The 25,136-nt window shown below is 41.0% G+C and overlaps 7 protein-coding genes across 8 annotated transcripts; 3 read left to right on the forward strand and 4 right to left on the reverse strand.

The window, feature by feature from the left end:
- Window positions 1-1,665: 1,665 nt before the first annotated feature.
- LOC145699018 (uncharacterized) lies at window positions 1,666-4,321 on the reverse strand. Its single transcript, XM_081776268.1, has 5 exons — window positions 3,754-4,321; window positions 3,141-3,650; window positions 2,379-2,834; window positions 2,097-2,333; window positions 1,666-2,052 (listed from the first exon to the last, which is right to left on the reverse strand). The coding sequence occupies exons 1-4, from the start codon at window positions 3,808-3,810 to the stop codon at window positions 2,100-2,102; spliced, it is 1,257 nt and encodes a 418-aa protein (XP_081632394.1). The 5' UTR covers window positions 3,811-4,321; the 3' UTR covers window positions 1,666-2,052; window positions 2,097-2,099.
- Window positions 4,322-6,382: 2,061 nt separating this feature from the next.
- Window positions 6,383-12,982, forward strand: LOC145698245 (serine/threonine-protein kinase 10-like). The gene is made up of 18 exons (XM_081775447.1): window positions 6,383-6,656; window positions 7,174-7,405; window positions 7,508-7,703; window positions 7,750-7,885; window positions 8,114-8,372; window positions 8,514-9,106; window positions 9,178-9,731; window positions 9,844-9,921; window positions 9,964-10,059; window positions 10,106-10,166; window positions 10,215-10,429; window positions 10,747-11,293; window positions 11,337-11,425; window positions 11,470-11,576; window positions 11,619-11,751; window positions 11,847-11,899; window positions 12,318-12,368; window positions 12,817-12,982. Exons 1-18 carry the CDS (start codon window positions 6,584-6,586, stop codon window positions 12,965-12,967), a joined length of 3,624 nt encoding a protein of 1,207 aa, XP_081631573.1. The 5' UTR covers window positions 6,383-6,583; the 3' UTR covers window positions 12,968-12,982.
- An 848-nt stretch (window positions 12,983-13,830) lies between these two features.
- On the forward strand, window positions 13,831-22,986 carry LOC145699971 (uncharacterized). Its single transcript, XM_081777241.1, has 8 exons — window positions 13,831-13,841; window positions 21,376-21,428; window positions 21,473-21,526; window positions 21,631-21,738; window positions 21,783-21,920; window positions 22,118-22,375; window positions 22,417-22,554; window positions 22,612-22,986. Exons 2-8 carry the CDS (start codon window positions 21,393-21,395, stop codon window positions 22,729-22,731), a joined length of 852 nt encoding a protein of 283 aa, XP_081633367.1. The 5' UTR covers window positions 13,831-13,841; window positions 21,376-21,392; the 3' UTR covers window positions 22,732-22,986.
- On the forward strand, window positions 13,846-14,412 carry LOC145699976 (uncharacterized). The gene is made up of 3 exons (XM_081777247.1): window positions 13,846-13,980; window positions 14,024-14,090; window positions 14,139-14,412. The coding sequence occupies exons 1-3, from the start codon at window positions 13,846-13,848 to the stop codon at window positions 14,279-14,281; spliced, it is 345 nt and encodes a 114-aa protein (XP_081633373.1). The 3' UTR covers window positions 14,282-14,412.
- Window positions 14,500-15,611, reverse strand: LOC145699977 (high mobility group protein B2-like). Its single transcript, XM_081777248.1, has 4 exons — window positions 15,451-15,611; window positions 14,988-15,075; window positions 14,865-14,944; window positions 14,500-14,792 (listed from the first exon to the last, which is right to left on the reverse strand). The coding sequence occupies exons 1-4, from the start codon at window positions 15,466-15,468 to the stop codon at window positions 14,703-14,705; spliced, it is 276 nt and encodes a 91-aa protein (XP_081633374.1). The 5' UTR covers window positions 15,469-15,611; the 3' UTR covers window positions 14,500-14,702.
- LOC145699972 (uncharacterized) lies at window positions 16,091-18,144 on the reverse strand. Its single transcript, XM_081777242.1, has 4 exons — window positions 17,599-18,144; window positions 17,227-17,326; window positions 16,788-16,982; window positions 16,091-16,285 (listed from the first exon to the last, which is right to left on the reverse strand). The coding sequence occupies exons 1-4, from the start codon at window positions 18,096-18,098 to the stop codon at window positions 16,250-16,252; spliced, it is 831 nt and encodes a 276-aa protein (XP_081633368.1). The 5' UTR covers window positions 18,099-18,144; the 3' UTR covers window positions 16,091-16,249.
- A 43-nt stretch (window positions 22,987-23,029) lies between the features above and the next one.
- Window positions 23,030-24,697, reverse strand: LOC145699969 (pancreatic lipase-related protein 2-like). 2 transcript variants are annotated; one of them, XM_081777238.1, is made up of 8 exons: window positions 24,573-24,697; window positions 24,421-24,530; window positions 23,903-24,163; window positions 23,685-23,860; window positions 23,593-23,647; window positions 23,470-23,547; window positions 23,254-23,428; window positions 23,030-23,216 (listed from the first exon to the last, which is right to left on the reverse strand). In XM_081777238.1, exons 1-7 carry the CDS (start codon window positions 24,666-24,668, stop codon window positions 23,305-23,307), a joined length of 900 nt encoding a protein of 299 aa, XP_081633364.1. In that variant the 5' UTR covers window positions 24,669-24,697; the 3' UTR covers window positions 23,030-23,216; window positions 23,254-23,304. The 2 variants fall into 2 exon arrangements, with proteins under 2 accessions (XP_081633364.1, XP_081633365.1); XM_081777239.1 differs by having other exon boundaries at window positions 24,421-24,526; window positions 24,573-24,647.
- Window positions 24,698-25,136: the final 439 nt, after the last annotated feature.

Here is a 25,136-nt window from a genome sequence, read left to right on the forward strand (position 1 = left end):
ATCGCGTCTAAATACTAGAAATCTTCCTGCTCTCTTTACTGACCGATCTTTCAAAAATCAAGAATAAATACATTTATTCAAGTGTTTTAAAGTGTTCAGTTGTCTTGTTACATACGACCTGTTCCTTCGTGAAAATCTCTGGAAGGCTTTTCTGTTTTCTTCCTTGATTTCACGAGCGTGGCGGTCCCCCTCTAGTAACATTTTTCTATGCTTCTCTATTCTTTTACATTTATGTTTTTACTTTTTTTATCATATTGTCCAAAATTAAAATACTTGGATTCTTCATCGATTAATCCTGTTGTCTTAAAAAATTTATGCTGTAATGAATTCTTTTTTTAGTAGCGCAGTCAGGAATACAGGTATGTGACAACAATCAATTGTTTATGGCAAGAATAAAAAGAAAAAAGTACAACAAACAAAGCAAATTATCTTCGTAACAGCCTTATGAAAGTGTCTTCATCCCATCCATGATCAAGAACTGCTTTTATTCGTGGTTTCAGCATGATTCCTCGCTGCCAGAAAGTCAACAGAGCATCTCGGCATTTTCTAGTGACGAGATTGAAGTCATCTTCGCCGTAGATCTCGTAGAGCTCGTCGATTCCGACTTGGCAGTAGAGTGAGCAAGAGATAACCGACTGAATGATGATCTCGACGAAGCAGCTGACTCTCTCAAGCTCGAAATCTTCATGTCTGAGCGTAAACACATCGACCATCTTCAAGTAGTTCTCAACGATCGAAAGGATATTTTCCAAAACTCGTTGGAAGTTTCTCTTCTTCGCATGAAATTTAAGGAAATTTTCCAAGATTTGTTTTGCTTTCTGCAATCTGCTGATTTCGAAAAGTTTAAATTGGAACTCCATTATCTTTTTTTGAATTTATCAAAATTATAGAATGAATACTCGGAGTACAGGTGGGCTGCTTTTATGCAGATATTTGATCCAAATGTGCGCCATCTACCGCCGGATGGATCTGAGCGTCCAATTTTCCCATCGCGATGGAATTTCTAGCGAGGATGTGTGACTTTGCCCAAGGGCGGCGGGAGCGCAATTCATTGGCGACAAACTTGAAAAGGCAAATAATGAGTATTTTATGACTTCGATGAACAAAAGATCGTCCACCGATCGAAGCAGATCGACGTCATGACTAAAGAGTAAATGTTCTTTGAGTACGATGATGAGTTGCACCATTGAAATACGATGAGTTTTCGACAATAAGACTCCATTTTTAGTAATTCGAAAAAAGTATGATTATTTTTTTAATTCTCAGAATGAATTATCGATTTACTTCCAAAAAAACCCGAGGAATCAACAAAGATGACCGATTCCTCGAGCTATCAATGCTGTTGAAATCAAGGAAGAGTGCACAAAATAAACGAAAAACTTTACATTCTTGCAGGAATAAATGGAGCCCTGAAAAGGGCTTCTGCTGGTCGTTGCTGGGATATCGGTTATTTTCTTCTTCATCCTGTTCTAGGATGATTTTGATGGGCGTTTCTGTCAGAGCACGGGTTTGCCCACACGTATTTTCGTGTTCTGACATTTTCTTTCATCGAGACATTCCCTGTCAAGAATGATGTTAGCAGTTTCCGTCGGTCTTTATATACACATTGGTGAGAAGCAAAATGCCTGCTCTAGAAACTTTCTTGCTGTTTTGAAAGAAACGATGTCAAAGAATACAATATTTTATTGCGCGCTGTTCTCGAATCCGAAGAAGCCAGATCATCGACGATTTTAATGTGATTGTTTATTCGTTCAAAGTGAACACAGTCAGTGAAAAAAAAATCTCGCACGGGTTTATTACTGTTTAACATTTCTTGAACGGGTAACATCTCTCGAATGTGTTTTTGAGAGTCGGTTTATGTGAAGCGTTTCGGAGGCGGCAAGAACAAATTGAAAATTGGTATTCTCGTGTAGAAAAAGGCAATAGAATGGGCACAAAAAGGTTGAAGATGTCCAGCTCTCGATGTTTTTAAATGAAGTGGTTTCGCATTTGTGAAGAAGGTCCTTCTTGAATTTAACGCATATTAATTCTGTGAAGAGAGCAGGATAAATTCTGAGAAAGATTAGTAAAGCGAAGCATTTTTTAAAACAACTTACAGTTTAAAAGTCAAGTGCATTAGGTCGTCTGGATGATGGGAGGGCGACCATACTCGGCGGGCTTTCATCATCATCAAATTCCTCAATCTTGACGTCCTCGCTTGTTCCGCTGTTGTGGCGGTGAGCCATTGTTGGCAAGCCGTAGTCATTGACAAAACGGGGATCGCACCCGTTTGTTATCGCAAGCAGGGAGTTTCCTTGCATCCCTGGGCGCATAGTATTTGTTCGACTTTCGCCCTGAAGATTAATTAAGAAAAACGAAAATCTCACGCAAAATTTTACCTGATGAACTTCTTTGTAGTGCCGCGAGAGAGAGTATTTTCTTGTAAAGGTCTTTCGGCACAGCTCGCAGGCAAATTTTTGTCTGCAGAGATCATTGATTCCACTTTCGCCAGATTCACTGTTAGCTCTTCCGCCCTTCGAGGGAGTATCTTCGTCTTCGATAAAAGTCTTTCCCTCGCTGGAATTGGAGCGCTCAGAGCTTGGTGGAGTAATAAAACCGCCTCCGACTGGCGAGTGATTATTCTGGCTACTGGTTCCAGCGGCGGCGGCGGCCGATTGAGCTTTTGTGGCTGACTCAACGAAAGCCGCTAGATTTGACGCAGCCGCCTGGGATGAAAGCGATGAAATTAAGGACGATTTTAAGGCGATGTTCTGCTGGAGGCTTTGGAGCTGCTTGGCGGTGGACTCGAGCGATTTGCGCTGTTGCTTGGTTGGGGTTGTCATCGATCCAGGGGCCTAAAATGCACGTGAGTTGGCTGCTTTGAGTATTGATTGGCGGTGGTGCATACAGTCGCCTTCTATATATTTAACTAGATAATCGCAGCGACGCGAGAGCGGATCAATCTTTTTACAAAACGAATGCTGCTCAATGCTGTGGCAACATCTCATGCTGAATTGGGGAATTTCCAAGCGTGCTGAAGAGTTCTTCCGCTTGGCTTTAATCCCACATCACGGAAAATTTAATATTTCTTTTGCGGATGAATTAAGTGTAACTCAATGTCGGTACGGTATCAATGGACAATGATATCGCTTATCATTTACCTTAATTTCCGATTTGGGCTCAGTCTTGAGATTCAAAGGCGCGTTGTTTTCTTCTTTTGCTTCAGGCGAGTGATGTGAGCCCGGCAACATGTTTGGTGCAGTAGGGGATCCGTTCTTTACGCGTATCTTGGTAGGAGGAAAAAGGCCTGGCATTGAGACGAGTTTTCTCATCTCCTGCTGGGTGAGCATAGGAGGAGCGACCGGCTGACGGATGTTGTGTAGTCCTGCGCCTGGATGACTAACTGACATTGAAGGCCCTTCGCTCCTGGCCTTTTTTGTAGCTGGCCCATCGATAGGCCCAGCGTTGACGGAGTGTAGTTGCGCTGGAAGCTTCACCTGAGCTGGATTAACTGCGGGAAGCGAGGCCATCCCGCCATTCTCCACTGGTATTTGATTCGACTTTGGGCTTCCCCAAAAGACTTGAAGCTGGCATCCGTGATCGTTGAGAATAATGCTCCACTTTGGAGCAAGAAGATTTTCCAGACGGATGTTAGCGAGATGCTGATTCACCTAAACAACAGCCGTTCGTTTCATTCTCATTGATTTATGCAAGAAAATTATCATAAAATTACGCGAGGAAAAACCACTCTTGTTATTTATGCTAAAGTCTCACCTGCTCGGGAATGCCCGGCTGTTTTGTTGTGCAGACACCGCTTTGTTTGAAATTCATCCCTTCCCTGTTCTTCGAATTTCACGAGTTGGCAATCTCTAATTTGCTTTCTGCGTTTTTTGGTGGGGGTTTGCGTGCTCTGGAGCTGAAGGTGTCGAAATATCTCCTTAGCAGGGGGCTCTCCTCGTCCCTCTTGACAACTGAGGAGGTGTCAACTGACTCCTTATTACTCCCCCTGCGCCTCGCGAGTTTTTGTTTCTCTCTCTCTTATCGAGAGTTTCTCTTCGTTGATTTCACTCCCTGTCTGCGAGACAAGGGATGAGTGCTTGGAGGAGGAGTAGAACGTGCCCCGAGGTGTAGAATGTCAGTGGTGAATCTCTCTGCTCGTGGTGCTGCCTTTGGGGGATTTGGTGAAACTCGAGTGCGATTCGCACCCAGGGCCGCCCCCACCACCGCGGGCGCCGCAACCACACCACCAGCGTCAGTGTGGTGATTGGTGGACCGTGCTCCACCCACGCCGAAAATGCGCACACCACACCACACCATCAACACAACACTCGTCCGTCGCTCACATCCTCGCAGAAACCCTGCGCTCTTAGCGGAGCATCGAGCTGGTACTACACCAGAAGAATTTATTATCCTTCGGTGCAGGGTAGGGTCTAGTATCCTGCAATGCTCAGGAGTTGTTTTGCACGCCCTGGCGGCCAGTGATAAGCCTTCCCGCGGGTGCTTATCGCACTCCAAATATCACTTTGGGTGCAACCTTTTTCAAAGTTGAGGAAACTTCTTACGTCCACTTGCGGCTGAACTTTTGAAGCTTCTTATTATAAATCATCATTTCATCCTTCAATAACGTAGTCATCTCCACCGCCAAATTACTATCGAATGAAAGGAAAGCAGCGCGAGTGTATTCATTCGTGACCTATTCCGCTCATAAATAATTACCCGCGTCGTTATTTTTTTACGAGCATCCTCCACCACCGTCGCTCGGCGTGGCTGGTAGACCATGACGTTGGTTAATATATCCACCGCCTTTTGTTCGTTGGATAATCGATGGAGGAGGGCCTCTGTGGAGCGCTGATTGTATCGTTTATGCGGGATACTCCTGGCCTCGTGGGATCCAGGTCGATTGCGCCATTTGATAAGATTAATATTAGATAACAAGTTGCTCTTTCCGTAAGCATATTTTTCTGATAGAAAGCTCTATCAAAAAGCGTTTCTGACAAGATCATCATCGTGGAAGATAATTAGCTGATGTTGAGAAGCTCGTATAAAGCAATATTGCCTGTAAGCTCAAAGACTGACACTAATAAAAGTTGACCTAAGGTTGAGCATGCTTAGCTAATCTTATGGTTGGTAGAATCTTGCTGAAAGAGATTTGATTTCAGCAAAGAAATTAAAGGTAAGTGTTTAATACCATGAGATTTTTTAAGAGAGGGAGAAGGCCCCTGGCCTCGCTTCCCCGTTTCACTCTCGGGGAAGTCTAGAAATTTCTTTCAGCTCCTGTTGGGTACCTCAGAATAAAGAATTTAGAGTGCGGCGCACTGCGGAAAAATACCGTCATTTGATTGGCTAGCCGCGCTAAGCGCGCGCGGCTAAACTGAGAGTCCCAGAGGGCTTAGGACCCTCAGATTCTCCGATCTCCCTTTAGAAAAAAATCTCATGGTACAACGATTTTATTGAGAAAAAATTTCATTGTACCCCGAATACAATGTAATTATACGATTCCGAGATATTTTTGAATATCTGAGCAAAGCTTCAAAAGAAGCAGATTTCATCGTGAATTGGATAGAAAACGTTTTATTCTGAGATAATTGAGGCAGACAGCAGAAATGTTCCAAGTAAGTTAACTTTATTACGTTAGTTTTACGAATCAAATTTACTGAAGAGCGTAAAATTAAACTGCTTATTCACTAAAATTGCGTGAGACGTGCTTTTAAGGTTAACGAAGTTTTCCAGCCCACTTCCGCCTTATAGACCCGGAACACCATACCTTTTAGAATCAGCAGAAATTTTTAAGAACTTTGACGGTTTAAAATTCTAGAAAACTCCACTTCCGGTCGATTCTAGAGCCGGAAGTTGACGAAATAGGTGTAATGGTAGACTGTGACCTATCAAATTGATGCTCAGAAGATTTTGAGTCATCTTATAATCAATATATCAGAAGAAACAGTCCAAAACGCGGTCAAACCGACCGGTAAAATTATGTAAAAACGGCATAAATTGTAGAATTTTTTCATTTTTTCCGTTTGGTTTGACCGCGGTTGGTCTTGATTCTTTTCTTAAATGATAGGAAATCTTCCGAGCATCAATTTGATAGGTCACAGTCTACCATTACACCTAATTTCGTCAACTTCCGGCTCTAGAATCGATCGGAAGTGGAGTTTTCTAGAATTTTAAACCGTCAAAGTTCTTAAAAATTTCTGCTGATTCTAAAAGGTATGGTGTTCGGGGTCTATAAGGCGGAAGTGGGCTGAAAACTTCGTTAACCTTAAAAAAGCACGTAGTGAGTAATGGCTTCATCCGAGCAAATATTGAAAACCATAAAATCGGAGAATTCCCGTAGATTTGACCTTCGTGGGTGTTCTGGCTCGACCAACCGCAGCGCCGGATTTCGTCGAGACGGCCAATCAGCGCCCGGGCGAGAAAGAAAGACTGGTCGCGGGCCAGACCACGGGCGGTCTCAGCCGATTTTTCCTCCTCTTCGATACTTCTTCGAGCCGAGCTTTATCAATTAACAAGATTATCAAGATTCGAAATTTCATCTACAGAGGAGTGAGAAGAGCACCACTCAGTGGTGGTGCATGGAGAATCTCGTCGTAAATCAGCATTTATGGGATTCTTCGATAAAATATTCGGCACCCAGCGCCAGAAAAAGAGGACCTTCGAGCACATTAAGGAATGGCCTTTTATTTGTTTTCTGTAAATTACAGTGAACTTTTTAGACTCGGCTAAGTTGTGTTTTTGTTAAAACAAGCAGTCCTGGGCATTTTCAAAATTTGCACTGAAAAATAATGTACTCTATCAGATTACTTGACTTCGATATCCTAATTTAACGTCCATTGACGTCAGAAATAGTCTTTCTAAGGATAGCTCCGTAGTTTTTAGTTATTTTTGATATAGAGGGTGAGATTTTGACAGTGAGATGTGCTCTTTCTTTTTTAGATTTTGACTTTGCATAATCTTATCGCAATAATAATTGAAAATGACGAGAATAAACCACTAAATGAAGGCTTAAATTTTTATTGAGCTCAATGGATCGTTGCAAATATACGAATAATATACTAATTGTATACGTAATCACCAGCTTCAACTTAAGTACTCTGATAGAGGATATAGTTATATTATTGATGTAAATGATGATGGAAATTATTTCCCGATTTCACAAATTAGACAATGAGAAAGCCATGTGAAAGCGCGGACTAGATCCTTATTCGGAATGGGATCAGCTGGAGAAGCTCGGCGATGGAGCTTTCGGCGACGTTTTCAAAGTGCGAAACAAAGTGAGGAGGGATTATGCCGCGGCGAAGGTGATAGAATTGGGCAATGAGGAGGAAATGGAAGAGCATTACAACGAAATTGCGATTCTTGCGAAAATTAATCACCCGAGCATCGTCAAACTCGTGGACGGAATCTTCTACGAGAAGAAACTATGGGAAAGGGAATCGATTAATATTTACCCTTGCTTTTGGTAAAGCCGGAAAAATACCGGTATTATTTAGCCACAGACAGCGGAAAAACGATATCCCTTCACTAAGATCCTAATCGAATACTGCGAGGGTGGTGCCCTCGACGACATAATGGAAAAGCTGGACCATGGTCTGAACGAGGAACAAATCCAGCTCGTTTCACGGCAGACGCTCGAGGCACTGAACTACTGCCATTCAATAGGAGTTATTCATCGTGACCTCAAAGCTGGCAATATTTTGCTGATGAAAGATGGCTCCGTCAAGGTGAATCATCCGATTCAGTTCTGAATTTTATAAGCGGAAATTTAAGCTGACGGATTTCGGCGTTTCGGCGTTGAACGATAATGTCGAGCAAATGCGGGAAACCTTCATCGGCACTCCATATTGGATGGCTCCAGAAGTAATCATGTGTGAAACGAGGAATACGGATCCTTACACTTATTCAGGTGAATTTTTATTGAATATTCTTGCAGATACATATTACATATTTATTTGCGGATGAATGAACAAAATTTGTTTCTCATTTTCGAGAAGGATATTCTTTGAGGAAGTATTTTTGTCGATATAAAAAGTCATCGGATGATATGTCAGCTGATATATCAGCGATATAATATCGCTTGCATGGAAAGTTTTTTAAATTCCCTTTGTATTATGAAACTTCAATGCATCTCTAGCTGATGTTTGGAGCTTCGGCATCACAATCATCGAGCTCGTCGAAATCGAGCCACCCAACAATGATCTCAATCCGCAGCGCGTCTTGATGAAGATTGCCCGCTCGAACCCGCCAACACTCCAGGATGCCAAGTCATTTTCCGCCGCCATGAACAGCTTTCTTGCATTGTGTTTGAAAAAAGCGCCCCTCGAACGGGCCAAGTGCGTCGATTTACTTCAGCATTCCTGGCTCCAAGATCTTGGAAATAATAAGCCATTGAGGTGAGTCGATTTTGAAACTACGAGAGTATTTCGTGTTGAATTCTCTTACGTTTTGGATCCTCCTTAGTCGTGTTCAATGAATATCTGTCTCGACAGAAAGCGGCGCGTGATGCTTTTCTTTCCCCTCTAATCTTCTTTTAGACAACTTCTGGCTGAAGCGCGCGCAGAAGTGCTTACCGAAGTAATCAAGCAGGATGCCAACTCGCCAGCTTCCGTCTCTAAGTCAACGCGTAAAAACTCCGTCGGTTCTATGTCCTCTCTTAGCTCCGAAGAGGAGAGTCCAGAAGTTCAACCCTCTAAATATGAAAAGGCCATCCATCAAAAGTTCAATTCTGTAAGTGACACAAACTCTGAAATGTCCCCATCAACGGTGCCCCCCACTCCTTCTTCGTCTGGTGTTTCCGAAATAGGTGAAAACGGTGTCCAATCTAATGGTGTTCCCTCGTCAAATCAGTCCCCGTCCAGTAGCAAAGAAAACGTCGAGCCGGTTTCTGAGTCAGCTCTGACAGACCATTCTATTGAAAAAGACCCTGTAGAAGTAATCGACGAAAATACAGTGAGAGTCAAGGGAGGCACCTTATTTGGAAAAAGTGCCTCTAAATTGGCGAAACAGTTGAGCCAGTCTGATACGAATATTTTGCCGAATAAGCCGAAGATGCCCGAGAAAGCGGGCTCTATAGATGAAGAAGTTCTTGGCAAAATGTCAGGGAAGGGATTTCACACAGCCATGTTACAATTAGCATGATTCTTGAATCCCAAATGTGACTAATTGGGTTAACTTTCCATAAGTATAATCTCTGAAAAGACGTCATCGCCCCCCATCCGTCTCCTGTAAAGAAGCGTCCTACACCACCCCCAGATCATGCAAATGATTCATCTGGCGCGAGAAAATCAGTTTCTAACTCTGCCCCGACATCGAGAAGTTCATCTTTCAAGATGAAAACGGCGGATATTCAACCAATTAGCCCTTCTGGTGCCAAAGGAACATGGTTTGGGACGAGCAAGTCTTTGGCAAGAGCGAATCCACAGTCGGCAGAAGGGATCGGGGAAATGTTCAAAGAAGAGATCAAAAAAGAGGATGAAGCGCTGGAGATGTTAGATAATGTCTTGATGAGCGAACAAGAAAAAGACCAACGCGCCGAATCTAAAGATGCTTATTCCGCTGGAAAACCAACGAAGCCCGTTCAAAGAGGCGCCGCGAGAGAGTCGTACAGAAACGCAACTGCCGAAGAAAAGCCTGTAATACACACGAGCACGGAACGATCCGTCAAAGAAGAGGGCCAAGAAACGCTTCAGTACGAGAAGAAAGTGCCAACGAAGACCGAAATGAAGAAAAAGACAGAATTGACGCATGAGGAGGTGACGCATTTTTTCATTAATGAGAAAATCGCGATATTATTTTTGGTGTTCATTCGCGGTGCAATAATTTATATTTTTCTTTGTCTACATATTGCATGAACAATATTTTTAGAAGCTAAAGAGACAGAAGAAAACGCTAAAAAAGACGAGAAAATTTATCGTCGATGGAGAAGAAGTGACCATCACATCCGTAAGAAAGCATCCCTTGAATTTGGTTTTATAGGGAGTTTAGATGGTGACCGTTTCTGATCACGATGTTGAGCAAGAGTCGAAAAAGAGAATCTTCCGCCGCCAGGAGCTTCAAGATCTTCGAAAACTACAAATCGAGGTAAATCTACGCACTCTTCTATACAGCCGCTGACGATAAAATTTAGGAACAACGAAAAATGGCGAATTTGAATATGCGTCTCGCTGCTCAAACTGAACAACTTGAAAGTAACTCTTTTTCTAACGAATGTATTTTTATACGAAAAATTCTTCTAGCAAAACATGATCGAGAGACAGCAGATTTGGCGAAAATCTATCAAACGAAAATTGATTCTTTGGAGAAAACTCAAAAGTCGAAAATTGAGAAAATGGAGAGCTCACAAGCGAAGGAGCAGAAAGAAATGGTGTCATCGTTAAAACGAGAGCAGCAAAAGAACTTTCCGCCTTTCAGCAAAATCAAAGCCATGCGCACTCAGAGCTCAAGCGACAAGGTAATGAAGACCCTTCTAGTTTTGTTACATCGTTCTAAAAGAATATGCTAGGCTGAAGTATGATAAAGTTACAAACGTTTTTGGTAGTGTAACAGTGCTCCCTTGATGAAAGATGGCTCATATATGGCATTTTAGAAAAGTTTCTCTAGCACCCTTTTAAAGAAACTGCTGACAGACTTTTCTACTTCCTCCGAGGACCATCCCAAAACGAGGAGCCGACATCTGCCCCCTTAACTTTTGATTTCTATCGGAATTTGTTCCGGAAGTGAAAGCCTAGCTCTCCGTTCTTCTGGATACAGACGGAATGTCAACTTTAGTTAGACCCTTATCCCGATCAATTTACGGAAAAATTATGTCATGTTCCGAAACGCCCAGACTATCCTATGTGTGACGACCGAATTCCGCTAACGATTAATTTAGTTACCGCGCAGTTTTCCGATCGCAAAGCTCGTACAGAAACACTCCGTGCGCGAAAGCAGGAACTCAACTCGCATCAAAAGTACAAAGAAAGTGCCTTCAAAGCGAAGCAAGAAGACAAGCTCAAAGAGGCGATAACAAAATACAGCGAAAACCAAAAGAAAACCGTTGCCGAAACAGAGCGCCAGTTCCTTGACCAGAAACAGGAAGCGCTCCTGGCGAGGGAGAAGGCGATGTGGGACTTGGAGGAAAAACACTTTCAAGAAAAGCACCAGGTCGCAAAGAGCCAGTTGAAGGATCAGTTCTTGTTGCAGAAGATGCTGCTCATGGCACGACACGATAAAGAAATGGAGCAAATGATAGAACACAACGATCGTCTTATAAAAGCGCTGCAGGAAAGACAGCGACTGGAAAAGTTGAAGCTTCCGAAATGGCAAAGAAATGATGGTAATTCGACAGTTTTGTTTTTGAACTAAAACGTCTGTTCTAGCTAAAACGAGGGAAAATATGTTCAAGCAATCAATCAGAATACAAAACCCAGCGATTCTAGATAAAGAAATCAACGAGAAACTAAAAGACGTTTGTTTTATATCTATTTTGCACAACTGTAACATTTCAATTAGTTCAAGCACAGCGAGGATAAACGCCAACGAAACGAGAAGACGAGGCAAGAGGATAAACATGATAGACAATTACGAGAGCTGCATACAAAATGCGAAAACTATATTAGGTTAGGCCTAATCTATGTATGCCTCTAACTGCGCGTTTCTAGTGAAATGAAGCAAATCCAAAGTGAAAAGAAGCGTCTGTTGGTAGAAACAGAAGCTCAAAAACTCAAAGCTTTAGATGAGAATTTCAAGAAGAAGTTCGAGTATTGGCGCAGCCAGCTCGTCCCACGAAAACAGGTTAGTTTTCATACTTTGACCAGCTGCCTCTCCAGCCACTAGTTTTTTAATGAGCTAGTGCGCTTATAGTTAGAGAGTTCACTACAACATTATAGCATCTCGAATCCATGATTCGAAATCTTATGAGCACATCTGCCGTCTCGGCAAAGTAAGTACAGTAGAGATGGTACCGGTCCGACTACTGTATGGTAAATTTTCAATGATTACTCATCAGTTTTGCTTCTTGGTCCTTTCGTAATGACTGACGAAGGCTCTCGTCTGGGGAAATAGTCGCTTGTAGACTGAATAAAAATTAAAAGCTGCATTCATTAATCACGAGAATATAGGGGTATTGGATTGAGTCTGCAAAGCTCATTTTGCCTGGAATCGTGTAGACAACGAATCGTAGCCCTTGTCTAAGTCGTATCTCTTAAAATTTCCATAAACACAGATGCCAATTGTGCCCCGTCTTTCCGTCCATGAATTAAATTTTTCCAACACATTCTTACTAACGTTGCTTGATTATTATGCTGAGCCTGAAACTAATTGTAATGATTTTTTACCATTTCATTATCATTGACCTTCAGTGAAATCCTCCGACTCCATCGATTCGTACGGTCGCACTCCGTGCACGAAAGGTTAATTCTGATTTCTGGCGATTGTAAATCAGCTTAAAAAGAGTACTAAACATGACAATCTCGTTTTATAGTGCCAATTTTTTATCAGAAGAAGGGATACCCTGATGATATATCATCATCTGTTTTCATTGGCATGTGAGATGTGATCCTATAGCTGAGAACGGTTTATCAAATCTGCCCATAAGGTTCACTCAATGTTTCTATCATCATATCGTCTAGGAGTTCTATTATACCTATGGACCATAGCCTATGGTCCATAGGCTATGGTAGAAGTTCAATCTATGATATCACTGGTCACGTCATACGCACCAGCTTACAGCTTCGGGTCCGATGTCTCACTGCCACTGAAATTATTTTGATCCTAACGTTTTGCTCATTTTTAAAGGACAATATGACTAACATGCTAAATGCCATCATTCAAAGACGTCATTGAAACAAATGTGTTTAGGAGTTGGACGAACAGTTTGCGCGACAGAAAGCGGAGTGGGAACAGTTTTTCTCGCAGCAAGATATTCCAAACACTCCGTCCAGCTCGAAGCGTCTCAGCAACTTCTATCGGTAGATCTAAGGATTCAAACAACAACGACTCGAATAATTGATAATTCCGGATTTCTATTAATTTCGAAAATGTGATATAAATGCTCGTCTGAATCCTTGCGCAGAACCAATCTCAAAGAAACCTACTGGTAATCTCTTTCCAATCACGACAGAAAATCGCTAACTGAAAGAAAAACAAAAAACCTCGTATCCTATATTTTCCTGCTACACACTCATCCAGGATGAGTCATCCTGCATCTACTCACCTTCACATCTTTATTTCGTCTGTTAAACTTGCTCACTGACGCTCAATAATCGAATCGCGCTCACTGATCTTTCGCTGAGCGCGCTCACGAGCACCAAGGGTCAATCCAAGGCTCGCCCAAAAAATCCCACCAGCCATGCCAAATGGTTCCAGAACTAATTTGCACGACGTTTACTTCAACTTATCACTTTAGTACTCCCACTCATTGGGACCGTCTTTTAACCCTAGAGAAATTTGTATTTTACCTCCTATCGTACTTAAAAAAGACGCACAGTAACGACTAGTGCGTTGATACTTTATACCGAAAGTGTACTTCCCATCCTTAACAATCCCGATTCAATACTATCATTGTACTCCTCCTTAACTTCTGTAATTTCAACCTTACCCGAGTTACTGTACTTTCAACTCTCCATTTCCCAGTCAATTGGCCAAAAATGCATTTAACTTTTAGTTCAACTCCTTTTCTGTATCTAAAACGTACTTTATTCTTCTCCGTTCTCATTGAATTGATCTTCACCGATATTTCTTCTACGATAATTCTTCTATATCCTAAAATGTATATAATTCAAAACAACTACTAATTCATCACTGTATTCCAATTAATAATTATTTCTATTACTTGATTATCAAGAAAAACATCAGAAAAAAAATAAGCAAAACTTTCAGAAATCTCAAATGGCGAGACAAAAATCACCTCCAAAGAAGAAGCAAGGAAAGCCAGGATCTAAAGCCATCAAAGAGATTCGGGAATACCAAAAATCAACCGACCTTCTCATGAGAAAGATGCCCTTCCAACGAGTGGTCCGAGAGGTAAATCTCGAACATAGTCGAAACAGAAATAATAGCCCTTTAGGTTGTGAATGATCTTCGCCCTGGAAACGACTATCGATGGCAGTCGCAGGCACTCCTCTGCCTTCAAGGTAATTTAGCACAATCTTCTATATTAATCGCTCAACTAACAATTTCAGAAGCGACGGAGGCCTTCATTATCACAACTTTTGAAGTCGCCAACCTATTCGCCCTCCACTCCAAGCGCGTCACCATTATGAAGAAAGACTTGGACCTTGTCAACGCTGTCGCGCAATTCAATCTCAATGGAATCAAAAAATAAAAACTTCAGCACAAAGAATTCGACACTTTTTCCCATTCCCCGTTTTCGAATCCTGCCTCACCTCCCCGTGCAAATTTCTCCCCAAACCAACCAATTGAGATCAGTTGTATATTACCATCGGAATAAAACTCAAAAAAAAACTATATCCTAATTTCTTTTCTTTTGCAATAACTTATTTTTGATCATGATTCATGAAGCAATAATTTTCTGTGATGAAAAAATTTTTTCTTATTTTTAATTTTGGGCAGTCTGTTTGAAATGTTGGAAAATGCAGAACAAAACTGGAAGTAAATGAAAATAAGGTCAATTTGGAATTATTTTCGACATCTTTGGGGTTCTTACAAGTAAGGCGACATGTATCAGGAAACTAGGCAGGACGGAAAGTGTAAAGAAATCAGGAAAGAAGAGCGGGACGTGGCGTTTACTCGCTATCGTTAGCGGTAACGCCCTGGCCGTTTCGGTAGGCTTCCATTTCTTCGGCGTACTTGGCCTTGTTTTCTTCTGCCTGGCTCTAAAAAGTGTGTTAGGGGTTGATCCTTTATCTTTCTGGTTATTACAAAAGACGGTGAAGACGCGATCTTACCTGGTACTTTTCCTTGGTCTTGGCGTCGGCTTCCTTCCACATGACTCCCAATTTCTTGGCGACCTCGCTCACTCGGGCACCTAAAACCAAAATTAAAGCTTCATACAAATAATTATTAAATACCTTCAGGAAGAGACTTCTTTGCAGCGGGACGGTGATCAGCTGCGAAGAGGAAGAACGCGGTCTGTGGTCGCTTGGGGGCATTTGGATCCTAGAAATATGGTAGTAAGATTACTACACCAGAATAAGCTAGTTCAAGGTACGGTGCTTTTCCAGAAACAACCGGTATTTTGCTCGATGTTGAAATTTAGTGAACTCTAAAAAAGAGGACTCAACTTTTCAGAGAAAACTAGTAATTCTCCCCCAGAGTAACTTATAGAAATTCATTTAGACGTCTTCAATTATTTGTTTCTTCAAAAAGACGCTTATATAAAGTTTGTCTTACAATAAAGCACCCTTGTCAAAGAAATTTTTACAACTTGTAAATTACAAGCGTGATATCTTTGATAGAAAATATTTGACGCAGTTAATTTAGCTTTATTCACACATCGAACAAAATGTTTATCTCTCAGTCGTTTTTACTTACTTTCTTTGCTCGTCCCATGATCTCGTTGTTGCGTTTTTTGGAGTTGAGGGAGCTGCCTTTTTTTAAAAAAGCTACTTTTCAAACTGAGGTAAGGAGCGCGAGTGAGGGCCTACACCGCCCAGTTTGCCTGCTTGTCGATAATCGACGCGGAACGGAACCCCCGGAGCGTTGACGGTTGACCCGCCGCGTTTAGCCTACTTCTTTACACAACACACGCAGCCAAGCCACTCGCAAACCCAGCCGTTGGAACGCTTGTTTTCAACCCCAAAAAGAACCATCTTTTCTTCAAACAAAAACTTATTTTTTTGTCTTGTATTTGATTTTGCCATGCAGCATTTTCCAAGGGCCATGCTGCCATAGTAACTATCATTTAGACTCGCAGATACCAGAAAGATTTTTGATAATTCTTTGGTTATGCTTTTATGATGCGATATACACAATTTTCAGAATATAATTTGTTTAATAAGAATTTCAATTGTCCGAAGAGTGTTCAATTTTGTAGTTAGCGTCCTTTTCCTCAAGATGTTCTATGACAGGCACTCCTAAGAGAATCTTACCACAAGACTAAAATTAAGTCACTTATTATTCAGAACAGAATATTATTAAATTTTTATCTTGATGATCTTAAATTTTCAAGGCAATTGTCTGATTTATTTGCAGGTGAGTAATCTTTCTTCAAATAAGGTGACTTGAACTACAGCTATTTACAGTAAATAATAGAGCAAGGTCGAGCGTTAAATACAGTCTACCAATTGTCGGATTATGGCGATTGGATGAGATGGATGGGAGGTGGTGCTTCTTATTCAAGATTGCTGAGCGATGGCGGCGAGAGAACCTGAAATAAGTACAGTAAGTTTCTGGTAAGCTATATTTGTCGTGGAGTTTAGTCGTTCACTTATTGTGATTTATCAGATTAGGTTCTATCGTGACGCCTTGCCCGAGGAACTGGGCTTGCCTCGGGCGTGTATTTGTTTAACTATGTCGCCACGCTCGGGGTGTTCCCAATTTGATTAATTGGCCAATTATCGTCCATCAAATTCCAGTGCCAAGTGACTTTAACTTCTAAGCCACACGACACTAGGCGCCGTATCTGACCACAGTTGGGCACACAGCTTCCTGTGTGTGCCTCGGGCCCGCGCTGTTTGATCCTCGACGCGATAGATCATCCTCCTGGCACTTTCATCAAAATGGCAAACCGATTGAACTCAGATTGCTAATTAACAACCCCCGGGGTTCGGAAAATGATATGACGACCTTTTCACAAAAGGCGATCTTTGATTTTTTTCAAGAATTATAATTGTCCAAGCATGATCAAAAAGTCGGCAAATTTATCTTACCTGTGAGAGAATATTGTTTCTGTAGATGGGGAACAGATTCTTTTGCAGATACCCTCCATGTGCCAGGCTCGGCATACTGTTCAGCAGAGGCGTGGACGTCGGCGGGTTAAAAAAGGGGATGCGACTCAGTATCAATGGGTCGATGAAGGGAGCGATGCCACTTGGTAAGGAGGGAAGCACTGGCGGGATTATTGTCTAAACGATATTGATAAATGAGGGGCATCTCATTTTTGAAGACCATTTGGTAATTTAACATTTGTGTATAATCTGGAGCCCTGGCGGAAATTTTAATCATCGGGAAATTGAAAATTAGCAATTCAAAATCTTACGACACATCTGACCGAGTCTGATGTCTCTGAAATCAGAATTCTATGATGAAAGCATTTGCAATGTAATGTGCTTACCGCGAAATTTACATAAGATTTTTACAATGATTTACCTTGACATGTTTTTCGCGTTTTCGCCACTTTGCTCGGCGATTTTGGAACCAAACTTGTACGCGAGCTTCGGTGAGGTCTATGCGCGCGGCGAGTTCCTCTCTGAAAACACACAAATTAGGATATTAGGACGTGGATAAATTTCCCGCCAGCTTTGATCGTGGCAAAGTGCTAACATGGTTAACAAGTTCATAGCGATGGAAATTGAGATTTAGGGAAGTAGATCAAAAACCGCGTTTTTTCGGTTCACAAGATTTTTGAGGTACTCTTCCTTGATTTCATATGACAAAGAAATGCCTACTCAAGCTTATCATCAACGCGATTTTGAGCGGTTAAATTCCTTTCATGAAAGAAAGAAAACTCCAAATAGTTACCTGGTAAAAACGTCCGGGTAGTGAGTGCGCACAAATGTCTTTTCCAGCTCCTCAAGTTGGTACGCCGAAAAAGTAGTGCGGAATCGTCGTTGTTTCCGTCGGCTTTCCGCGGCAGAATCCGTTCCAGTAAGAATTGACCCTTTCCCGAGAGGGCTTGTGTCAAAGCTGGTTGAGCTGTCTGAGTGGGTCTCGGCGAGGGACGTTTCCACTGCTTTTGGCGAGCCCATATGTATATGACTAGGAGAGTTTGTCTGAGGAAGACCTGAGGATGCGCCGGATACTTCTAGGATGTCGGACTCTGCGATGTTGAGCTCCGGCCTGAGAAGAGATTCAGAGGAAGGTGAGTCGACAGGTGATGGATGTGGAACTGTAAGATTCGGATTCGCTGAAGCTACAGTGGCTATGGAGTTTGATGTGTTCTGGTTATCACTAGCTGCTCTCGCAGTCGCTCCATCAACGACGGACTTGAGCAAATGCTCGATTGTATGAAGGCTGGCCATTCGATCTATCTTGGGTTGAGTGAATTTAAAAAAAATCTCTGACGGTTTTTTTAATTTCTGTAATAGTTGCTGGAAATCGGAATATTAATAAAGGGCGAGGCGCCACGCCACGCGAGATGAGGGCGCTTCGACGCGCTACATGTGAGCTCAGCGCACAGCGCCGCTCAAATTAATAATTTTAAATTACTGATATAACCTGAGGTTTAATATATAAAATATGATTATTCATGGGATTTATCCACTCATGTATAAAAGTATTATTCAAGCGACCGTTACTTTGTAGCGTTGGATTGAAGAATAATAATTCTGTTCAGGAGGCCCTTTTCATTTATTCAAATCAACTGGCAGATAGTAAATTGCGTAAATAATTTCTCATACTTTCATGAGCTTAGATTGTCGCCATCTAATTCATCCGTCATCATTCGCGATCCAAATATGATCTGATGCTCGAATCATGTGACGAGTCAATAATTCTGGCAAAAATGAAATGAAAAGATTAGATAACACATCATATTAATCTTTTTTTCCAAATAATGAGAACAGTGTTTTTATTGAAAGGTTTTCACGCATTGAAAGTTCTTTTAGGCCCGAAACTTGTGCCAGCAACTTTCCCAGCGTAAATTGAAGGATCTTGAAGAAGAGCGAAGAGACGCAATTTAGACAGGATATATTGTATCGATGAATCGCACTTGAAGATAACGATGTTGTTTAGTCCTTATTAGAGCCCATCTGAGCAAACTCATTCAGGAGCACTTGGGCGCATTGCTCAATATTACCGAAATTCTTGAGAGCCCAATCTCATCGCCAGCTTCGACAGTAACAGAATGTCAGTTAGTCCTTATTGACCTGCGTTTCTGACAAATTCGAAAATCCGGAAGCTGGGCTGGGAAGAAACGCGCTCTAATCTTTTCAGCAGGAAATTTTAAACTGCTCAGACGAACGACCTGCTGTACGGATTAAAGATTTTTCGTCGATAATTGACGTGAGAAAGAAATAACAGGTCTTCAGCTAGCATTATAGAAAGTTTGGAACAACAACTTCTTTATCAAAATTTGGATACTGAGTTGGATAAGCGTGTCTTGTTTGATTTGGCTTATCGACCAAAAGTACTTCGTTCTACAAAAGGAAATCATTTCAGAAGGACTTGTTTTTGCGCAAATTTGGCGGCTTAATTTTCTTTCAGTCAAAGGGGCCAGGCTGACCTGGCCGAGGTCAATTAGGTGCTTGAAGTTCTTTTCAACATTTGTAAGTCATGCCGTTCCTTTTGCTCGCCGTTTTCATTGATCACGAAGAGATTCCCTGCCTTCAGTAAATTTCTACCTTTAGGCATATCTTGTGCGTGCAACTGATAGCATAGGGATCAAATGGTTAATTGAATCCTAAGCATATCCATTTCGCCGGTTTACTTCTTATCTCCATTTTTAATGATTAAATTTACTCATCCGCCTCAAAATACATCTGGGAAGCAGCAACTCAAGCCACTAAGTAGCATGAAGTTCAGTTAACCTTTGCTAACTCAAAGCCGGCCAATTTTAATCTCGATTAAAATGTACAGTCTGGCTAATCCGTTAATGAGTTTCCGCCCGGCATGATTAAAAAAAGAAATGTAAGAATTACTCGGGCTCCCAGGATGAGCTCCCGCGGCGTCGCTGAATAGCGAAAGCAAGACGATAATTTCTAATCTAAATCAAAATCGCCAGCGCCAGATTTTGGTGGAGAATCGATCAAATCCGAAATCATGATTGAAAATTTTCAATTATATTAACAGATAACACATATGTTCTTCAAGCTTTCAGACAAAAAAGCCTTGCTTAGTTGCAGCTTCCTCGCCAAGTCGACAGATTTAGTTGCTAAGATAAGCCAAATTAGAGCTAATGCATTCGCATCTTATACAACCCATATTATATAATCAAGCTTGGCCAGGGAAAGATTCATTTTTAATTACTAGTTTTTATCAATAACGCTAAAATACATTCCATGGACCTGAATATAATTACCATCATAAATATCAAAGCGATTTCTTGTTCTCATCATGTGATACAGATTTTTATTTGCTGATAATTGATCACGTGTTTGTTTCGTAAAGAGTTTACTATTTATACGAATTTATAAATATCTTTCTTCATATAAACAATTTAAAGTAAGAAATCATAAAATTTTCATTTCAAAACTTTTGACATGAACGACGACAGTTTTAAAACAGCTGTGACGACAGTAGATTTGATAGTCTTTGCGAGCGTGTGGCAGAGTGTACTGATTCAACACTTCCGACCACTTTCGCGTATTTGGAGCTAGTTACCGGCGAAAAATCAGCCTGGCCCATTTCTGACTTGAAAGGCAAATATGAAAGACGCGTTACTTTAGCCGTCCTAGATTTTGAATTTGCTGACCAGTTTATTGGTTTTTTCGAAGTTTAAAAAGAGCACCTTGACTGACCTACTGTCATCAATTAAACATAGTCTATTTAATATAGATTATGTTACTTTCTATAAAATAGGAACAAGTGCATTATTTCTTGTTTTCTGTGTTTTGTAACAAAACTTTGCGCAGTCATTGGCGCAAAAAGTAGTATGAAATGTAACACTTGGTAAGAACTTCTTACTAAGATATATTATTTCGACTCGATATCATCGAACTCAGGTTGTTTTAGAGGTCTTATTAGTCGGCAATTAAAAACGCTTCTGAGAAGCGGCTTCTCTCAGATTTATTTCATATAATTTTTGCTAAATTATTTTAGATATGATCACGATTTATGATTAAAAATATGATAATAATACTTGTTCTTCTCGTTTTTGAACAATTATCGGAAAATGATGACTATTATTTAAATAAATAAGCAGAACGTTTAAATATTATCGTCTAAAAGTATCAAGAAAGGAAGTTTAAAATTGAACAGGTGTGTCGCAGTTGTCCCTTTGCCCCTCGTCAGTTGGACTGGGAGTGAGTCAGTTGGTACCCGAACTGTGTTCATGTTAGATGAGATTTTCTTTATTTTTAGCAATGCATAAAGAGCAATGACGAGTTATCACTTTTGCCTCCTACTAGTGAGGAGTCCCTCGACACCCTTTTCAAAATCCTTACCCACAACACGCAGAGATAGCAGAGCACGCCGCCGGCCCCTAATAAATATACCATTTGTTTTGCAAGAATGACTTGAATAGAGATGCACCTGAGCTATTTCCGTTTTTTCCCTCTCGTCAGAAAAAAATCCTTCAAATTTTTCATGTTCTTGACCTTGAAGAAGACTTGGTTTATATTAATTTTCAAATTTTTTAGAAAAAAAACTAATCGAAAATGGAGGCCATCAAGAAGAAGATGCAAATGTTGAAGGTTTGAAAAACTACATTTGGTTTGATACTTATCTTTCTCCTTAGGTCGACAAGGAAGACGCTCTTGACCGAGCTGAATCCGCCGAAAACGCCAAGAAGGTCAGTAGATCTGATTCTATAAGAAAATTGAAATTATGAGGCAGCGTTTTTATTTTTTAATTATTCCCTCAAAAATCAATCAATTATCTTTAAAATAATCCTAGGCCGCTGAAGAGAAGGCCGGCAAGGCCGAGGAAGAACTTCAGGCTCTTCTCAAGAAGCAGAAGGCTACGGAGGAAGAACTCAACTCCGCCAAAGAGCGACTCCAGAAGGTAAGAATAAGCCAGTTTTTCTTGATGCCAACCTTTTTGAATAGGTCCAGGACGAACTCAAGGCTGCTGAGAAGAAGGCTGCTGATGCCGAGAACGAGGTCACTCACTGCAACAAGAAGATCATGACCATGGAGGAAGAGCTCGACTCCGTTCAGGAGAAGCTCAACACTTCCATCGTTAAGGTAAATAAATAAATGAACATTAGGTTGGCGATAATAATTCTTAAATATATCGATTATTTTAAATTAGGGAGAGGATATAAACGATCTTAATAAAGTAATTTGTAACGTATCAGTGAGTAAACTCCTAGCGGCTTTAATTGACGGTTCTTTTAACACGCGGTTTATCAATTTGTATCGATACAAATCTATAATTATAGCTCGATGAAGCCGAAAAGAATGCCGATGAGTCCGAGCGAGGCCGAAAGGTCATCGAAGCTCGAGCCGCCAAGGACGAGGAGCGACTCAAGGACCAGGAGACCGCCCTCAAGGAGGCCAAGTCCGTCGCCGAGGAGGCTGACAAGAAGTACGAAGAAGTTGCCCGAAAGCTCGTCCTCGTCGAAACCGATGTCGAGAAGGCCGAAGAGCGAGCTGAACTTGCCGAAACCCGAGCCAACGAACTCGAAGAAGAGCTCAAGGTACAAACTTTATTGAGTAAAAATTTTCAATTAATTCCTAGGCCGTTGCCAACAACCTCAAATCCCTCGAAGCTGCCGCCGAGAAGTACACCACCAAAGAAGCCCAGTACATCGAGGAAGTCCGATCTCTCGAAGAGAAACTCAAGGATGCTGGTGAGCGAGCTGATCACGCCGAAAAGGTAAACCATAGTTTTCATTAGTCAAGGTCTGAATCAAATTCTTACATTTAATTATAGTCCGTCACTGAGCTCGAAGCCACCATCGATGAGCTCGAGGACAAGCTCTACGCCGAGAAGCTCAAGATCAAGCAGACTGTCGAAGACATGGATAACACTATCCACGCCTCCGCTTTGTAAAAAACCCGATGGTACCGCACTCCTCCAACACTCACTTGTGTACCATTGTTTATACTCTTTCTTGTGTCTCACCTTTATTATTATATAACTCTCCACTTTTCACCAAATTTCTGTCGTAGGACAGGCCTGTTCCGAACGTTCTGATGTCTTACGATTCCACCTGAATGTAGGCCTACATTACAACATTTGACATCGAGAAGTTATTTGCATTTTGAATACACTTTCTTGTACTTTTTCAGAAAAATCAAAACAAAACACTATTCATCTGATTCATAAATTTTTCTATAGCTTTAGATTTTAAGCATGTTTATTGAACTTTGGAAGATCCTCTTCTGGAATAAAATAAGTGTGTCTTGAGGCAGGTTTTGTTGCTGAAAATCCTAGGATGTTGCAGTTTCCGTACAGTTTGTTACAGAAATGATACAATTCTGGACGCTTGATAGAGTCGATGAAGTAGACTTTGGACATACGGTGATCACAAAACGCTTAATTCATTTGAGACAATAAAATCAAGACAACTACCTTGTGGTCCGAAAGCAGAATGATACAAAAACATGCGATCTTTCAGCTGGTCTAGTCTGTTATGATATCGGTAGATGTTACAAAAGGCTGATCTCTTCCCATCGAAGGATAAAAGTCAACGTGTCCCAGTGGCTTGACATGTCCATAATGGCCGTTTCCAAATGTTCCCGCGTCACTTGTTAGACTTTGATTTAATTTTTCTAACATCTAAGAAACCTGTGTATAACATCAACAAATTCAGCATCAGAATGCCATAGGTGCACTTTTTCCAGTTCATTGGGGAACTCGACATACCTAGATTCTAGGCATAAACAAGTGAATAATTTAGACATACAGTACCAGGACGCTGGGAAGCTAAAAGCAGGCCCGGCCGGATCCAAACCAGTTATTCTTCCTGAAAATTTTAGAGAGTAATCCCTCATTGAAAATACCGATAAGTTTGCCCATAAGCTGCAATTCTTTCCCGATGTATCCGGCCATATGAGCTCCAAGAGAATGTCCGATGATATGAACATCAGTAACGTTCAAATCTTCTATCTCATTGATCCAATTAGCAATTTGGCGACCAATAACTCTTATGTTGCTGCAACTTTGCGGATAATTCAGTCTGAGAGAAGCTCACTTGGTGAAATCAAGAAAGAGAACTTACGTAGACGACCCTTTTCGCCAATTAACGATAATAAAGTTTCCATTTGTTTTTTCTCCAATAACATCAAAAATATCTGCAATAAACAAAACGTGACCAGGGACTGTTTTTACGCTTGCGCGTTTCAATGAAGGACTCCATCCATGAATACCGATGAAAGTTGGCAGACTTGAATTAATCATCGTTTTGTCGAATTGTGTGAGCGTCTTATTTTCGTAGAATAGCAATTTCGTATCAATTTTATTCGGCTTCAGTGGCATGGAACTATCCATGATTGTTGTTATTATGAGACAATTTATTGAACACACTAATTTCAAATGACATTGTTTTATCGCTTTTTGCTATGTTAGTATCGTTTAGATATCTCTTTTAGAAAGAGTCTTTTTGAACCTCTTTCTTCTTTGATAAATATGATCATAATCTATCTTTACAATTAAATCGTCGAGGCATGAAATAAGGAGTGTTTAATTAAGTATCGCTTTAGATATTTTAGATGAGGCCATAATGTAATCAACAATTCCCGATAGCGCACAAGGGGCGATAATTTCGTTGGAAAAGTTGTCCATGGAAAGGTGTTATTAAAACATCCAAGATCGTCGAAACAAAATCGTTCTTGATCCGTAAAGACTTCCTGTAAATAACAAAAAGACAATTTGCGCAATCACTGACTCACCTTAGCCTGGACGAAATAAGTAAGGGATGAAAGGATTCTCTCAAACTCAACACCGATCGCCGCGAATAATATTACTGTAAAGCTGAGAAAAATCATAATTTCTACACTAAGAATTGAGTTAACCCTAGGAGCGCGGAAGCGTCAGCGTGTTAGACGATCACGTGATCTCAGATGACCACTGTGCTTGGATGAAAAACGGCAAAGGTGTCTTGTTTCATCTATCGCTTTTGGAACTTTCTTGATTGTTGAGGAGTTTTTGCTAAGAATATGCTTATTGATAGTTTTCAGAAGATAAGCTAATGAATGAAGATTCAATAATTAAAAAGCATAGATAATAAAAAATTGTAAATAATAAAAATTATTAACTTCATCAAATGAGATCGAGATCTCCATACGTTTAACTTCCATATAAGGAGAGCAAGTTTATAGCCAGTTGTAAATCTGACCAAAGTGTTAGTTATAAAAGGCTCTTCACCCCGTGATGACTCAATTTTGCACTTCTTGGGTGCCAAAAAATTTTGCACTTCAGAACTTTCGTTGCCCGAGATTTCCACTGGCTAATTG

Source organism: Oikopleura dioica, chromosome 2 (assembly GCF_907165135.1).
Source record: "Oikopleura dioica chromosome 2, OKI2018_I68_1.0, whole genome shotgun sequence".
Lineage (NCBI taxonomy): Eukaryota > Metazoa > Chordata > Appendicularia > Copelata > Oikopleuridae > Oikopleura > Oikopleura dioica.

What these genes read in the sequence shown, in the direction of transcription:
- LOC145699018 (XM_081776268.1), bottom strand. Translation starts at nt 3,810, where the DNA reads ATGAATTTCAAACAAAGCGGTGTCTGCACAACAAAACAGCCGGGCATT. An exon ending in AGCCCAAATCGGAAATTAAG is followed by an intron (nt 2,835 to 3,140) that starts GTAAATGATAAG and finishes CGTGCATTTTAG; the next exon opens with GCCCCTGGATCGATGACAAC. An exon ending in ACTACAAAGAAGTTCATCAG is followed by an intron (nt 2,334 to 2,378) that starts GTAAAATTTTGC and finishes ATTAATCTTCAG; the next exon opens with GGCGAAAGTCGAACAAATAC.
- LOC145698245 (XM_081775447.1), top strand. Translation starts at nt 6,584, where the DNA reads ATGGGATTCTTCGATAAAATATTCGGCACCCAGCGCCAGAAAAAGAGG. An exon ending in CGAGCACATTAAGGAATGGC is followed by an intron (nt 6,657 to 7,173) that starts CTTTTATTTGTT and finishes GAAAGCGCGGAC; the next exon opens with TAGATCCTTATTCGGAATGG. An exon ending in ACATCTGCCGTCTCGGCAAA is followed by an intron (nt 11,900 to 12,317) that starts GTAAGTACAGTA and finishes ATTGACCTTCAG; the next exon opens with TGAAATCCTCCGACTCCATC.
- LOC145699976 (XM_081777247.1), top strand. Translation starts at nt 13,846, where the DNA reads ATGGCGAGACAAAAATCACCTCCAAAGAAGAAGCAAGGAAAGCCAGGA. An exon ending in TCCAACGAGTGGTCCGAGAG is followed by an intron (nt 13,981 to 14,023) that starts GTAAATCTCGAA and finishes ATAGCCCTTTAG; the next exon opens with GTTGTGAATGATCTTCGCCC. An exon ending in GGCACTCCTCTGCCTTCAAG is followed by an intron (nt 14,091 to 14,138) that starts GTAATTTAGCAC and finishes TAACAATTTCAG; the next exon opens with AAGCGACGGAGGCCTTCATT.
- LOC145699977 (XM_081777248.1), bottom strand. An exon ending in AAAGAAGTCTCTTCCTGAAG is followed by an intron (nt 14,945 to 14,987) that starts GTATTTAATAAT and finishes TTTTGGTTTTAG; the next exon opens with GTGCCCGAGTGAGCGAGGTC. An exon ending in AGACCAAGGAAAAGTACCAG is followed by an intron (nt 14,793 to 14,864) that starts GTAAGATCGCGT and finishes CACACTTTTTAG; the next exon opens with AGCCAGGCAGAAGAAAACAA.
- LOC145699972 (XM_081777242.1), bottom strand. Translation starts at nt 18,098, where the DNA reads ATGGCCAGCCTTCATACAATCGAGCATTTGCTCAAGTCCGTCGTTGAT. An exon ending in TACCCGGACGTTTTTACCAG is followed by an intron (nt 17,327 to 17,598) that starts GTAACTATTTGG and finishes GTGTGTTTTCAG; the next exon opens with AGAGGAACTCGCCGCGCGCA. An exon ending in AACGCGAAAAACATGTCAAG is followed by an intron (nt 16,983 to 17,226) that starts GTAAATCATTGT and finishes AATATCGTTTAG; the next exon opens with ACAATAATCCCGCCAGTGCT.
- LOC145699971 (XM_081777241.1), top strand. Translation starts at nt 21,393, where the DNA reads ATGGAGGCCATCAAGAAGAAGATGCAAATGTTGAAG. An exon ending in TCAACACTTCCATCGTTAAG is followed by an intron (nt 21,921 to 22,117) that starts GTAAATAAATAA and finishes CTATAATTATAG; the next exon opens with CTCGATGAAGCCGAAAAGAA. An exon ending in GAGCTGATCACGCCGAAAAG is followed by an intron (nt 22,555 to 22,611) that starts GTAAACCATAGT and finishes ATTTAATTATAG; the next exon opens with TCCGTCACTGAGCTCGAAGC.
- LOC145699969 (XM_081777238.1), bottom strand. Translation starts at nt 24,668, where the DNA reads ATGATTTTTCTCAGCTTTACAGTAATATTATTCGCGGCGATCGGTGTT. An exon ending in CTTATTTCGTCCAGGCTAAG is followed by an intron (nt 24,531 to 24,572) that starts GTGAGTCAGTGA and finishes TGTTATTTACAG; the next exon opens with GAAGTCTTTACGGATCAAGA. An exon ending in TTTGTTGATGTTATACACAG is followed by an intron (nt 23,429 to 23,469) that starts GTTTCTTAGATG and finishes AAGTCTAACAAG; the next exon opens with TGACGCGGGAACATTTGGAA.